The following is a 16,170-nucleotide window of genomic DNA, read 5'->3' on the forward strand; positions in this document are numbered from 1 at the left end:
CAAGCTTTAACAGGTCTGCTCATCAGACACAAGTCCAGACAGGAAAGAGATCAGGCTTCACATAGCCTTGTGGCCCTTCAGCCCTCCTGGCTGAGACCACACAGCGCCCTTGGGGGGAGATGGTCCAGAAGTCCTCCCGACTCTGATCATGCAACCCTCTTTCCGTAGGCGTAGTTGGGCCCCCCAGCTCTCCTGGCTGAGACCACACAGAGCCTCTGTAGGCCTCTTTTTCCAGCTGAGGTATCTGGGTGGGATATACACACACCTTCCAGCACTTATACTGTACACATCAACACAACATATATAAGAGATATTCTAACTTCTGGCAAGCAACACCACATAATAAACCATCATTTACACTAGTCATAGCCAGAAATACACTAAGGATAGAGTTAATTTATGAAATATGAACAGAAAATAAATGGGAAAAGGTACCCACAGCAGTCAGTCAGGTCACTGCTTCTATTTATGAACCAGCAATGGAAATACAACTGTATATACAGACACACTTGTAAGACAGCTGCCTGTTTTGAACTTTTTGCCCACTATGGACAAGGAGAAAATAACCTGCATGCAGTGAATTAAGCTCCATTCACACCTTCCGCAATTTGGTTCCGCATTTTGCGGAACCGAATTGCGGACTCATTAATTTTTATGTCGCACTTCCGGGTCCGCATTTCCGTTCCCGAAAAAAAAATAGAACATGTCCTATTCTTGTCCGCAATTACAGACAAGAATAGGCATATTCTATTAGTGCCGGCAACGTGCGGTCCGCAAAATACGGAACGCACATTGCCGGGGTCTGTGTTTTGCGGATCCGTGGATGGACCCTTACTCTAACTGTAGGGTTGGAAAACCAAGGAAGATCAGTAATTGTGTTAGGGGAAAGAAAAACTGATCTCTGAGACACATCCAGTGTCTCACCACAGCAGACAGACAACTAAGGGTACATTCACACGACTGTATTTTGCAGTCCACAAAAACACAGATCTGTAAAATATGGATGACTATTTCACATGTCTGCAAAATACATACAGTTGTGTGAATGCCCCCTTATTTAAACCTCCAGTGTAAAAACCTGTCCAGCAGATTCCTGGACCCTGACTTGGTGGGAGGTTACTGGTCGAACTCTACTCACACCTAAATGTGCAGGTGACATGACAGGTTTAAAGGTTTACCACCTACATTTGTTTTCAGAATCTAATTATTTTGGCTGAAATACAGAACACACCAACTTCTGCTAAACTGCCTTCATCCAACTTTGGCGTTTTAATTTTTCAGCCGTGTGATTCAAGCTTTTCCTTATCTCAATCAAATGTGTTTGAGAGCCTCTAAGCAACCAAGATAGTAAAGAACAAATGAGACATTTCTCCAAGTACAGAAGATGCCCACGTTAGACAACCCTGCCTTCCCATTGAAAGTACAGTATGTCCTGGTCACTAGCCAGCAGGATGTTGTCAATGTATGTGCCAAGTGAATGATTTAGTATCCGTTCATTAGCCAATGTCAGTGGTCCTCCAGAGTGACAGTAGGGTCAAAGGCCTGAAGAACATGGAGTGTGGAGGCCCACAGAGTCCTTGCAGTACTACAGAGGTATAGCATGTGCTGCTGTACGTGCATGGAAGAAATGTGTTGAAATACAGCGTCTGATGACGCATGACATTATTTTCTAATTTTAATTTCTATAAAAGCCTCTGCCTTCATATGCAGTGAGCAACATAATAAGGTCCCACAGACTTTGTACAGGTGTGGCATCATGACCGAGGTTGTACACAGCAGTAATATGGTAGTATATGCATGAGTGGAGTCTAGGTTGGTCCTCTCAATTACCTTCACAAGAAGTAAAACGTGTATGGAAACGCAATGTCCAAAGTAAACACCTCTTAATTTGTGAGAAGAAATTTGAGGCTGTAGAGTGCAGATGCCGCTACTTTAGCACTGCCTAATAGTTCATTATACCAGGGACTTACAGCTCTGAAGATGGCAGGAACTAAATCCTACTCACTGCCGTCAACAGTGACTTAGACTCCTGTGCGCCCGTATGCCAGTGCAACTGACACTTGACTCTATGCAAATTCTACCCATACACATGATACAATGGCACTCCCTTTCGCCTCTAGAACCAGAAAAACTAAATCTAAGTACCCAAACACCATACTGAAAGAACAATGACTGAGAAATGCAATACAGCGAGTTACAAATGACCACATAACAGTTAATTCACAACACAAAGATCACCTTGAAACTGATACAGTGCAACAGAAGTCTGAAGCTGTAAGGACATCTCTTGTGTGATAACAAGACTTTACCAAGCACTATATAAAATGCATGGAGCTGAGCAGGTCCTTATGGATACCCTATAACCAAAAAGAAAGCAGCTGCGGTACTACAACCAGCCTTGCTATACGGTATACATTTCTGACAAATCTAAAATAGACTGAGGGTGTCACAGAACCTAATATACGTGTGAGTTTAAAAACCGCCATCTACCTGTTCCATGATGCACAGGCTGACATCAGGAAGAGAAGAGAGATAAAGTAACGCCTTACAATATGAAAACTCTGTGGTTTGTGTAATAGGATACAGATCCGACGATGCAGGCAAAAAAATGCTGCACAGCCGACACTGCCAACAAGATGTTACTTTGAAGTAAACAGAATTATGAAATTCAATAGAAATAATTTTTTGTGTGGCGTGTTTTGCATTGTATGTGTGTTTTAAAGGATAACTGTCATATTTATTTATTTTTTGCTAGTTTATTAGAGCTAGGCATGTATACCTGAGTTAGTCTGTCAATGATTGCTAAAAGATCTGTAATTACCTTATAATAACAGCTTTCATTAATGTCCTCTGTCCCTTTCCATTAATCCCTTAAAAGACCGTTGCTATGGCTCATCTGTCTCCGGCTAGGAAGACAGAGGGGCGGTCCTTCACACTGCATGCCTGCATTAGGCTTCAGAGTGAGGAGGCGTGTCTCTCAGTAATCCAATCTGATTGGCTGGCAGGAAGCTGCTGGCTACAGCAAGATTGTATATGACCTGAGGAAAAGCAGTTTTGGCCTCAGAACTGGCAAAGGAGCCACCTTGAGAAGATCCTCAATGTAGGATTCAAAACAGCCGTAACTAAGGGGGAAACTCATGAAAAACAGTGGTAAGTGAGGAAGCTAAAGATTGCTTTATGCATAATGCTGCAGTAACATATGCAAAAATTTATTTATTTTATGAAAATATGACAGTTCTCCTTTAAGTGTTTTTTTAAACTGCAGAATGTTCTAGGTTTTCCCCTTTAGGCACCTCAATGGACGTTGAAAAACGCCTGGAAAAAATAAAATAAAAATAAATACATAACATTTTATTAAAAGAATGCTGAAAAAAACCCTTTTTACTACCAAATAAAAATGCAAAAAAAAAAAAAAAAAAGTGTGAAGGAAGCCTATAGCCAGCCATACTCACTGAATAGCTGTCAGCCAAACAATCAAGGTAATACCTAAACAGCGTATCAACATGGCACACAAGTGGTCCAAATCCAAAAGATTTAAATTTGAAGAGTCACTGTACTGTCGCACAATTTCATTTAATTTAATAGAGAATTGCAGCAAATTTCTAAATCACTTCATTAAAAAAATATGCCTGTATCCACCTGAAAAAAAGCTGTAAAGCCATGGCCACTAGAGGTCTCACTTCCACCTAAGTTGCAGTCCACTGACTGTTAGGTGAGATCCATCCCTAGTAAGAGAGACACAAGATGGCAGAGAGGAAGTGGGTGGGGGGGGGGGGTGTCAGAGCTTGCTGAGATCGTAAGCCTGATAAAAGATCTGCTTCTACACAGTTTCAGAACATCACAGGAGCCTCCTGTGTGTATTAAAGTGTAAGGGAATGGGTGTCACAGTAGTACAGTGACAGCAGATTGGATAAGCTCCCTGCTTCTGAGTGAAATACATCTAGCTGTGCAGTTGCAACAGGGAGAAATAGGTTTGAAAAAAATATATCAAGGAAGCCCAGAAATAACTGTTCCTTCAGAATTAGGATTGTACAAAGAAGCACCGCCATTATATAAATATTAAAAAAAAACTAAAAACTCTGGTATGTCTTAAGGCACTTCAGGGAAGGTACTAGTTCTCCTTAAAGGGAACCTGTCACCTCCAAAAACCATCCTAAGCCGCCAGCAGTACCCGAGAGTAGCCAGCAGCGCGTGTCAGACGATAGTTTTCTTCCTGATGGCAGATGAAGCAAAAGCTCAGAAAACGTTCTTTTATCCCCTGCCTGCGTGATTTTCTAGTCATGCTTGAAGTCAAGCGGCCTCCTTGCTTCAAGTCAAGGTAACCATGCCCCCTTCGCCTGTGACTGACAGCCGGCTGTTCAGCAAAGGCAGCCGAACTCTCGTGCATAAGCGCTGTCAGTCACAGCGAAGGGGCAGGGAAGGGAGCGTGGTTACCTTGACTAGAAGGAAGGAGGCCGCTGCCCCCTTGACTTCAAGCATGACTAGAAAATCACGCGGGCAGGGGATAAAAGAAAGTTTTCTGAGCTTTTGCCTCATCTGCTTCAGGAAGAAAACGATTGTCGGAAATATGCTGCTGGCTACTCTCAGGTACTGCTGGCGGCTTGAGATGGTTTTTGGAGGTGACAAGTTCCCTTTAAAGGGGTTATCCAATATCAATAACTGCCCCACCATGTGCCAGGCCCCGCACTGGGAATATACTTACCTGGGTCCCCGCTCCCTGAGCTGCTCCTGGTCCCCGCACCGCAGGTGATGCTATGGAGACTCGTCCCCATCTGCAATTGGCTGCTCTCCCCGACACCGGATGTTTTCATCCGTGTACGGGGAGAAGAAGCAGAAGCGGCAGTGCGGGGACCAGGAGCAGCAACCCAGGTAAGTATATTCAACATGGGGGTCCCGGCATATGGGGGGACAGTTATTGATATTGGATAACCCCTTTAAAGAGCTGTGTATGGACCCTTCGTGGCAATGCTCCATGGAAAAACAACATGCAAAGTGGTGTCTCAAAAACAGTGCCACCTTTTGGAAGCAGCTACCTCAAAGTCTGACTTTTTAACAAGCCCTGGAACATGACAAGGCAGCCAAATCATGTTGATGTTTAGCCAAGTATGGAGATTTGGTGTGTGTATTTTCCCTCGTCATGTCCCAAGACTATTTAAAAATTCAGACTATGACTCATAGGGAGCCATTAAGAGAGACTGTTCTGGGAGATAGCCCTTTGCAGTTTAAGGCACTGAAATGCACAAAAGAGCTGAAAAATAAGTGCAGCATCCAAAAAGTTTTAATAATACCAATCTTACCATGGCAAATCCAACATCTGCTTTCTTTAGTGCAGGCCCATCATTGGTCCCATCACCAGTTACTGCTACCACTTGCCTTTGTTCACAGACCGTGCTGTCAATTATACCTGAAGTTAAGAATATAGGTGATCATTGCAGGAAATTACATGTACAAACACCAACATACACAGCATAAAATATTTAAAAAAAAAGTTATATAAAGTAGTTATCTGTAAGAATACAACATGAAACCAAACACTGTGTGGAGAAGCCAGAACATTAGCTCTTACCTTTCACTAATGTATGTTTATCAGTTGGAGATGATCTAGCCAGTACACGAAGCTTTGGCCAAAGTTTATCTATTCGTTCTTGCTCAATCTGTTACATGAAACAAACTATTAGCAAATGAAATAAAATACAAGGAAGAGGCAGGGAATAGGAGGAGGGAGAATGCTAGTTACTTCTCCTTTTTCATTCCGTATTCTCCGGTTGAATTCTTTTCCTTCTACGCACAGGAAGTCCTCTCCAGGGTGAAGAATTCCACATTTTGTGGCAATGGCGCGGGCCGTGTTTATGTTGTCCCCTGTGACCATACGTACGGTAATGCCTGCACGCTGACATTTTCTTATGGCATCCGGTACCTAGGGGAGGTGGAAGCCTTGTAAGATTCACTGCACATATGTGGCTATTACAAGCTAACCTACTCAAAGTGAACTGAATTCAGCTATAACAAACGCTCATTTTCGCATCCCCACGTACCTCTGGTCGGACAGGGTCTTCAATCCCTACCACAGCAAGACAGGTGAGCCCACTCAAAATATCATTTTCGTTTTCCCAGTCAGGCTCAGGTTCTCCTGCCGGAAAATCTCGATAAGCCAAACATATTGTTCTCAAGCCCTCAGATGCCATTGGCTCGATCACGCTTTTAGCCATATCATCTCTATCCCTCGGTCTGAAGACTTTGGCTTCACCACTTGCACTCATCAATTTGAAGCACCTAAAAAGGCAGAAGAGTTGAGAAAGTCTCACTTTTCATCGGCTACAATCCTCATATTATATATGAATACGGCCAACGTTTTACAAAGAAATGCATGCATAATTTATTGCACAGATTACTGGCAGGAAATCGCTATATGAAAGCATACAATATCAGTGACTCACTTTCTGGCCGACTATATCATTAATCCACCCCAACCAGGTACCTATATGTCTGGGTTACTCCGTGACTCAAGGCCTTACCTGAAATTTTAATAGAAGTAATCCAATTTAAATTCACCAGCTATTAACACTGGCCAAACCCAGTACAGAAGGAAGTACACGATTCCAAGTAGTGTGATGCAATGAATGGACTGAAGTCTTATAGTGAGTAACGACTAAAAATATTATTCCAGTAGACATTGGCGCATTTGAAAAATCAGTTTAGAGTTTGTTTTTTTTTAGAATAATCAAGAGGGAGGCTACCCTACATTTATACTGGCATTAATATTTTCCACTGGAAATTCTAAGAGCCGAGAGCACTTTCCTGTGGTAGGTCATGCATCAGGCAATCTCATTCTGACCCTAAACGCATCTCCTGCATCTGTAATGAAGCGCGTCAGCACAGGTAATAAAGTATTCATTCTTTTACCTCAAGCACAGGATACAGTGACGTAAAAGGGAAATAATGGCATTCTGTTGCATGCCTGAAATCCAATACCTGCCAGATAACTTGTGTCAGCTCATATGTATGTGACCTATTGGATTTTCTGTGACTACCAACGTAAGAATCGGAAAATGTAGCCACCATAAGAATAAAAAAACCTATGCTGAGACACAATGCTAGTTCTTAAAGGGGCTGACCACCTTTTAGCAAGTGATGGCCTATTCTCAGGACAGGGTATCACTAGCTGATCTTCCGGGGTCTGACATTCCGCCTCCCACCAATCAACGGTTCAACAGTAGCTCAGGCACCAGAAACAGGTGGCTCCACTCACATTGTAGTCAATGGGGGTTGTGATTCAATGACGAGCACTACAAAATAGACGGAGCCATCTGCTTCCAAACAGCTGATTGGTGGGGGGCGGGGTGGCAGACCCATGTCAATCAGCTAGTAGTGATGGCCTATCCTGAGAATAGGCTGTCACTTAAGAAGCCAAATATGCAGAGGGAAATAAGCCGCTGCCAAACACCTTTGGTAGCAACCCATCTCCCTCGAGAACAAAAGGCATGTTGAAATCCAACAAGTCTGACCCCTTCTTTACCCCCCGACATCTCTCATCTGGGCACCGTCACATGCAGGACTGACATTCATCTAATGTATATGGACACCTTTACAATTCACCTTAGTACACCAAAACATAAAGGTAAAGACTGTTTCATCGAAGCGCTGTTTGGCCTCCAGGGGATTTTGCAGCAATGTGTAAGATCCAAGAGTTGCTAAAATGTATAAAATGTTGCATTTTTACACCCCGTCCCCCCAATGATACTACCATGGGCACTTACTTTTTGAGGACAATCTCAGAGGCACCCTTGCTGAACATTCGGTAACTGCCATCATTGTTTTTTAACACTGTGCTCATCGATTTTCTCACAGAATTAAAAGTGTACACTTTAAATAAGGTTTCCTCAGGGATCTCATTTCTGACATCTTGATAATCCCGTTTTAAATCCAAAATAAATCCCAGCAAGGCACATTCAGTTTTGTTCCCGACATGGCGTGGTAGGCCACCTTCTTTTTCAGGAGGCTAGTGAAATGAGATCAGTCACATCCGTTAGGTGGGGAATTAAGACACTTAAAGGGAACCTGTCACCAGTTTTATGGTGTCCTAACTAAGGGCAACATAAATAAGTGACCGATTCTCTTAGCACAATGCTGGGTCACTTTCTTTAATTGACCCAGTCAATCTGCCAACATCTTGTATTGAAAAGCGCCAGCTCATAATGATGAGTCATGAATATTTATGAGCTCCTGACTCTCCCCGCCTACCTGCTGCTGATTGACAGTTTTTTTTCCATATGAATGAGCAGCAGGTGGGCACGGGAGTGGCTATAGCTCTGAATTAAAAAAAAAAAACGCTGGACTCACTGACATCACGCTTGACTCAAATCAGCTCATTAGTATGCAGCATCTTTGTGTGTGTATATTATGAGGTAACCATCTGTCACACCAGTAAGTGAATACATCTAAGGTACTTTTTAGTAGTTAATGATTGTATATAATTAGTTAGATTATAATCAAATATCCACATGACAGGTTCCCTTAAAGACTTCACCATCACAGCAGATTGTTACTTGCATTCTCCTGTCACTACCTGAACACTTGCATTCCCCATTAAATAATAATGGACCATCACTTCTAATGACTATGTTGTGCCATTACTCCATTATTCCAACTAGAGGCTTATGGATGCATTGCCAGCAGTCTGCATATAGGTCTGTCTGGGTGTTAGCAGCTGCACAATCAGACACTGGCAGCATTGATTGGATAGTGTCAGACTTTGTAGGGACACCCCCCCAACTGGTACTACCCTGCTGGACCTTTATTGCAAACTGCTGACATTTCATAACAAGGAAAGTAAAAAGGAAATCTGCATAAAAGTTTGATGCATCTTCAGAAAAGAAGATTTGAAAGGGTTTTTATACTGCAGTGTTTCATGGGAGCTCCAAGTTAAGGATTATGCACACGACCATTGGCTGTTTTGCTGTCTGCAATTTGCGGCTCCGCAAAACAGGGATACCGGCTGTGTGCATTCAACACTTTGTGGAACGGAACAGCAGGCCGCTAATTGAACAGTTCAATCCCTGTCCGTAATGCAGAAAATAATAGGACATGTTCTATTTTTTGTGGAACAGACATGAAACTCCAACGGATTCATATTTTCTTTTGCGGCCCTACTGAAGTGAATGGTTCGGCATACAGGCTGCACAAAAAATGGAACGGACGCTGACAAAAAAAATACGTTCGTACGCACGAGCCCTTACTTTAAAAAAGCCCAATTATAAAAGAATTACGTGGTATATATCATTTATACCGCCTACATACCATAAAGGTATACCAATGTATACTGGCCTGATAGAGACCAAAAGTCCAAGCCAGAGAGATATACTTCACACATGTCCAGGAGCTTTTCAAGGCATATACGCCAAACACAGGCCTTAGGATTAGAGGTATAAAGAAGAGAATTACTAGTAGTGCTGTACGGATAGTTACCAAGATTTTGGAGGTGTAAGCACAGTTGACAGAAATCCCAGTTAGAAGGAGCTGCAGCACATTTTCCGGGATGGACTCTGGATCAGGAATCTTCCTATAATGTTTCTCATACATGTAAGCCTGGACAACAGTCATTCGGTTCATAGTCAACGTTCCAGTTTTATCTGAACAGATTGCAGTAGCGTTTCCCATGGTTTCACAAGCATCCAGATGCCTGACCAAGTTATTATCTTTCATCATTTTCTACAAAGAATTAGAAGAAAAACACATTTTGACTCCACTGAAGCACAATGGCAGCTTGTGACCAAGCCTGGCCAACAGCAGATTGCATTCATAGTTTTCTAGAAAGAAAATACACACAAAAAATCATCTATCCCCATTACATCAATTTTTGGAGATTTCTGTTCCGTGGTCTAGATGGGATAACTGGCACACTGCTGCATATGCTTCTGTTATTCCATCCATCCTTCACTGTACAAGTACAACCATTCATGTCTAGGATTTCTGTAGAACTTAGAACTGATGTACCTGATGCATATGTAGTGTATTATTTGCTGGCCACTAATCACCTATCCACAAGTTATAAATGTCCGATAAATAGGGGTCCCACCGATCGCTACAACAGGTTCTGTCATAAGCAGTTTCCGTCACATGAAGTGAAGAAATGCATCGTTAAAAGAGGGTGTCCACCTTTGAAACCCTTTTGGGCAGCCCCTCCCTCCCCACAGACACGTGGTGGGAGGTATTCTTACCTGCTCCCCGCCACTCAATTCTGTCTCCTTTGGTCCATCGTGCTCCAGTTCCCTGCTTCTCAACTTCCGGCGTGGATGGGGGGGCTGTGGGCTGCTGCAGCCAACGACTGGCCACAACGGTGACGTGCCCCTTCCCCTAACAGCACCAGACCCAGTGGCATGCCTCTTTGTATGGGAGAAAGCCTGCAGCTGCAGTTCTTAAAAAAAAACTACTAAAAGGGGTTGCCCCATGAAAAACTTTCTACCGTTTTCAAACCAGCACCTGGATCTAAATAGTTTTGTAATTGCATGTAATTAAAAATGTAGGATAGCCACTGAGCTATTCACTGAATTCTATCTGTATAGCACCACCTGCTGCTTGGTCTTTTTTCTAATTTCCCTGTCCTGCTCACTGAGACAGAAACACATGCTAAATTCCATCCTTCAACTGCCACAAGGTGTAGTAGAAAGGAGACGCCCTCTGAGAAAGTGCATGCCCCCTAGGAGCAACTGTAGCAATCGGGAGATCTATGGATCCCAGGAAAGAGACTGGCAAGCACTATGCATGCCAAATGCATGGATGTATCTTATGTAATGCATTTATCAAGTCTAGGCTATACTTGGTCTACCATAGACAATTCCTGGTCAGATGAAGAAAGCCCTTACCTTAACAGAGTAAGCCAGAGAAATGGTTACTGCAAGTGGAAGACCTTCTGGCACGGCTACTACCAAAACAGTTACTCCAATGATGAAAAACTTCACAAAATACTGGACATAGATTGGTGTACACTCCGCCAACCAGGGTCGTTTCTGAACCCAGAAATTGTCGATCACAAAGTACAGAACAAGGATGATGACCGTTATTGCAGACATCACCAAACCTTGAAAGAGCAGACAACAATGTTAGGTTTGCAGTACATGACAGATTACACGACACAGATGGACACTTGCCACACAAAATAAAAGGAGATCCTTTAGATATGCCAGTCACACAATGCAGAAACTGAACCGGGTGAACAAGGCCTTACCAGCAATTCTCAAGTCAGATTTGTGTTTGGAGAAGACTGGGAAATTAAAGCCATCTGATTTAGACATAACACTTTTTGATAAATGAAATGTTGAAGATTTACACAGTTTTATATCCGTTTACAGTAAGCTGTCCATAGACATGAGATATTTATCTGCAGACCATAGGCAGATTCAGCTAAAGCTGCCCACACATTAAAGGGCAGAGCTGAACCCGGACATACCCTAATTTTGACCCAGGCAGCACCCCGATGTTGGCATCAGAGCATCTCATGCTCCGATGTGCTCCCTTGCCTTGCGCTAGATCGCGCAGGGCACAGGCTTTTTTGTTTACAATAACACTGCCGGGCGGAAGCTTCCGCCCGGCAGTGTGTTCGGTGACGTCACTGGCTCTGATGGGCGTGCTTTAGCTCTGCCCTAGCCGTTTTACTGGCTAAGGCAGCGCTAAAGCCTGCCCATCAGTGCCGGTGACGTCACCAGGCTTCCTGGCAGCCCCATGGAGAGCCCGGTACGTCACCGGAACTCTTGAAAATGCCTTTGCCCTGTGCTATTTAGCGCAGGGCAAAGGAGAGCATCGGAGCATGAACTGCTCCAATGCGCAAGTCAGGGGGGCTTCCGGGGTGAAAATGGAGGTATGACCGGGTTCAGCTCTGAACCTGGACAACCCCTTTAACTACATATCAGCCTAAACAGGACAATTTTGTCAGGGTGAGGCTGACATTTAATGTGTATGGGTCGTCTGATGGTCAAACACATTAGGTAGATGCTGGCCCAACGCTCATTCAGCAAACAACTAACTCCCCTTAAACATGGATGCTTGTGTAGGGAAAGTACAGTATATGTATGTGTGCTGAATGGGGAGAGGGGAGTAGGCTGCTTACAGTTCGAACAACAGTATAGGGCATGCTGATATCAACAGTCCAATCCTCCTTTCCCGACATCTCCTGTTGAGAGGGTGTTTGATGTTTGAACCACCATACATATTAGATGGTCAGTCAGAATAGAGTTTGCCCAGCACTAATGCATTGCCATCTTTTCACTCTTTCCACTGAGAGCACATGCACCCAAGTGTATTGGTGGTCATAGTGATGGTGGAGTAATTGGGAGGAATAGTTGTCGGTGATGTATGGTTGCTTAAAAGCAGAAATAACCTTTCAAACTCTGCATCAACAGTAACACCATTTCTGGCCATTATATCACTTGCATCTGCCATTTCTAGCGGTTTTACTTTGTGCATGCTGTAACTCTAGTTTGCAGTTCTGAGACACGGTGGGTGCAGAGTGGTGGCCATCCACTGCACACAGAAAGCAAAGGAGAATATCCTTCCTGTCTCAGTCACTCAGAAGCAGACCTTGGATAATGGATGACTAGCCTGTATGGTTGAGAAGGAAGCACTTCCTAGAGTTATAACCTTCCTTTGTCTGTGCCTGTCTCCTGTGCCTCACTGTGCTCCTGCTCACTCCACCCCCTCCCCTCTCCATAGGCTTGTATTATTCTGTTTAATATGCTATGGAGATAGCCATTCTCAAGACGAATTGAAAGCATTTTTCAAAGTGAAAAGCAATTAACAAGGGAGGGGGGAATGTAATCTACAGATTCAGTGTGTATTACCAGCTTCAGGCTATGTTAACACTTGCACAGGGTTCCATTATGTTTCTAATGGGAAGAATTGAGCCATCTGCAGGGCTATTTTTGCCATCAAAAACAGAAACCGGATGCCATTATAAGCAATGAGATCTACCTAAAAACAGATCCATCATACTTGTCATCGCTCTGTTAAGAAGAGACCATAACTACAGTCATATGATACAATTTTTTAAATTTTTGGGCCATCTACTAGTTACATTATATGCATTTATCTTTTATATCTATATGTTTTAATGAACTCTGTGTGCAGTTTGAAAGCTCTCTCGCTCACAACATATATTTTAAATCTGCGTGCTATATAAGTCATTTGTCGACTGCCAGCAGCTTCTCCAGAATAACAATCTATAGATAGCGAGAAAGTCATTGGAAACAGCTTGCTATTAAATAGCAAGGAGGGTTTGAAGTACCTGCTTTGCCAATCTGAACAGCCAATTTAGTAAGTTTTCCTTGCAGAACAGATTTTTCCTTCTTTGGCAAATTTGATTTCTTTTTGTCCTCTCCGTCACCACCGTCCTCACTCTTAAGGGGCTGCATTTCCATAGCTGCGCCATCTTGAGCTTTTGCTATAAAAAAGACCCACAGGTTTTACTGGTATTTATTTAGGTCAGCAAAGCATAAAATCTGTGATTTTTTTTAAAAACATTACTTTTCTTTCAAGATTAAAAGAAATGACAAAAATAAAAATACCTTTGTTACGATTTTCAATGGTGCCATCTTGTTTTTTGCCTGTAAAATAAATATATGCATCCATATTAAAACACTTTTGCGGGAAGCTTCATAAAATGGAATGCTGCAGCAGGGAATAACACTTATTTTAGGTACCAGGCATCGTATAGCTGCTAAGGTTTGAGCTCCGGTTTGAGTACCAACAAGCCACCATATTGCGAGGCTACTTAGATGCAGGATTAGGGGGACAAATCATCTTTTGCACCAGGAAAAGGTAGTTTTGCTACTAGCCTGTAGATAAGATTTTGAAAAAATATTTTTGTCCAGGCTCTTTGGTCTAATTGGACCCTAGTCTGTAAACCATCTCTATATTCTGGGTAAACAAGGTCCATTGTATTTCGGCTCTGTGCACACTGGTGTCATAGGTTCCATTATTACAGGATCCATGAGGAAAGTGTTTTTTTTACTGCCACGGCTAGACTGTCGCTAAAATCAAACCCAACTAGTTCAGGGTTTTTTGTAGAGTTTTCACTCAATTTTAGGCTACTTTCACACTTGCGTTTTAGGCGGATCTGTTACAATAATAAAACTGCATGCATCAGTCATGAACGGATCAGTTTGTATTATAATAATTATCTGTAACATAGCCAAGACGGATCAGTCATGAACTCTATTGAAAGTCAATAGGAGATGGATCAGTTTTCTATTGTGCTAGATTGTGTCAGAGAAAACGGATCCGTCCGCATTGACTTACATTGTATGCCAGGACGGATCAGTTTGGCTCAGTTTCGTCAAGCGGACAGCAAAACGCTGCAAGCGGCCTTTTGGTGTCCGCCTCCAGAGCGGAATGGAGACTGAACTGATGCAAACTGACAGATCCTTTTCCATTCAGAATGCATTAGGGCAAAACTGATCCGTTTTGGACAGCTTGAGAGAGCCCATGGCGGATCTCACAAAACGGAAAGCCAAAATGAGAGTGTGAAAGTAGCCTTAGAGTGTTTCTGGTCCCATGGCAGTTCAAAATGCAACTTGCTCTAGGTATGGTTTTCTCTTACAAGTCAAATGTGTTTGCATTAAAATTGAAAAGGAAAAACACGGTAAAGCACAAACAAAAAAAATAAAATTATGTCACTTTAGAAGCCTGACAAAATGCAAAAAACAAATGAAGAAAGTCTAATAGATATGACAAATCAAATTGCCATATAACTGGCAGATAAAAAGGGAAAAAAATACAGTGAAACTTTAAGCCAGGGGAAATCGTGCAGTAGGCTATTAGATCAGTAAAAACAGGAAAGAGAAATAAGATGCATTTTTTTCTCCCAGGGAGCGGTGAATACAGCGTTACCAGTACTGGCTGTACTCTCTTTTCAGGCGCTGCGCTGTCCTGACTGCATACACAGCGTCAGGACATGGTGACCGCACTATGACCCAACGTTGTGCGAAGTCAGGTTACAGTGCAGCGAGGCACCTGGAGAAGACAAGGGAGCAGCGAGTGCAGGAAGAGCCGCTGGATCTGCGGCCCTGTCCAGAGCTGGAGAAGTTAGTTAAAGGGGTTGTCCGAGTTATGTAAAAAAATAAATATAAATTCTATATCCCCTTAAGGACTCAGCCTTTTTTCACCTTAAGAAGTACCAGACTGATTTTTACAAATCTGACATGTGTCACTTTATGTAGTAATAACTTTAAAATGCTTTTACATATCCAAGCCATTCGGAGACTGTTTTCTCGTCACCTATTGTACTTCATGACAGTGGTAAATTTGAATCAAAATATTTCATTTTTATGTAAAAAAAAAAAAAAAAAAATATCAAATTTACCAAAAATTTGGAAAACTTCGCAACTTTTGCTTTTAACCCCTTAAGGACTCAGGACGTACCGGCACGGTTTTTATTTTTTGTTATTTACAACGTTCATCTGACAGGTTAGATCATGAGCCATTTTTATAGAGAAGGTTGTTACGGACACGACAATACCAAATTTTTTTTTGTTTGTTCGTTTCAGTTTTACATAAAGCATTTTTGAAAAAAAAAATTTTAGTGTCTCCATATTCGGAAAGCCATAGATTTTTTTTTTGGGCGACTGTCTTATGTAGGAGCTCATTTTTTTCGATATGGGATGACAGTTTGATTGGTACTATTTTAGGGTGCTTATGACTTTTTGATCACTTGCCATTACATTTTTTGTGATGTAAGGTGACAAAAAAAAAAGGCATTTTTTGACACCTTTATTTTGGATTTTTTACGGTGTTCACCCTAGGTGTTAGGTCATGTGATATTTTTATAGAGCAGGTCGTTACGGAAGTGGCAATACATAATATGTACACTTTTTTTAAATTTAAGTTTTACACAATAACAGCATTTTTTTTAATAAAAACATGCTGCGATTTTCACGCAAAGCACAAGTGATGCGTGAAAACCAACGCACATGTACACAGTCCCATTGAAATGAATGGGTCCAGATTCCATGTGGGCACAATGTGTTCGCATCACGCATTGCACCCCGCGCGGAATACTCGCTCGTCTGCAAGGGGCCTAAAAGTGCTGCCCTGAGTTAAATGTCTGACTGCTGGGATACTCAGCAGCAGGTTGTATGTGTAAGACTACAAGCCCCAGCTGTACAATGACACTGCTGATAC

General features: G+C 42.4%; 1 protein-coding gene across 5 annotated transcripts in view; it reads right to left on the bottom strand.

Moving 5' to 3' along the window:
- Positions 1 to 16,170, bottom strand: part of ATP2B1 (ATPase plasma membrane Ca2+ transporting 1) — a 110,060-nt gene that overhangs the window by 20,970 nt on the left and 72,920 nt on the right. For all 5 annotated transcript variants that reach the window (XM_040408724.1, XM_040408740.1, XM_040408719.1 and 2 more), the window contains exons 7-15: positions 13,557 to 13,595; positions 13,277 to 13,432; positions 10,863 to 11,077; positions 9,466 to 9,708; positions 7,758 to 7,999; positions 6,036 to 6,273; positions 5,738 to 5,917; positions 5,567 to 5,654; positions 5,298 to 5,404 (exon numbers count right to left, since the gene is read on the bottom strand). In XM_040408724.1, the coding sequence (XP_040264658.1) occupies positions 5,298 to 5,404; positions 5,567 to 5,654; positions 5,738 to 5,917; positions 6,036 to 6,273; positions 7,758 to 7,999; positions 9,466 to 9,708; positions 10,863 to 11,077; positions 13,277 to 13,432; positions 13,557 to 13,595 (1,508 nt within the window). The remainder of the gene's footprint in view (positions 1 to 5,297; positions 5,405 to 5,566; positions 5,655 to 5,737; positions 5,918 to 6,035; positions 6,274 to 7,757; positions 8,000 to 9,465; positions 9,709 to 10,862; positions 11,078 to 13,276; positions 13,433 to 13,556; positions 13,596 to 16,170) is intronic.

The sequence above is a fragment of the Bufo bufo genome, chromosome 1 (genome assembly GCF_905171765.1).
Source record: "Bufo bufo chromosome 1, aBufBuf1.1, whole genome shotgun sequence".
Lineage (NCBI taxonomy): Eukaryota > Metazoa > Chordata > Amphibia > Anura > Bufonidae > Bufo > Bufo bufo.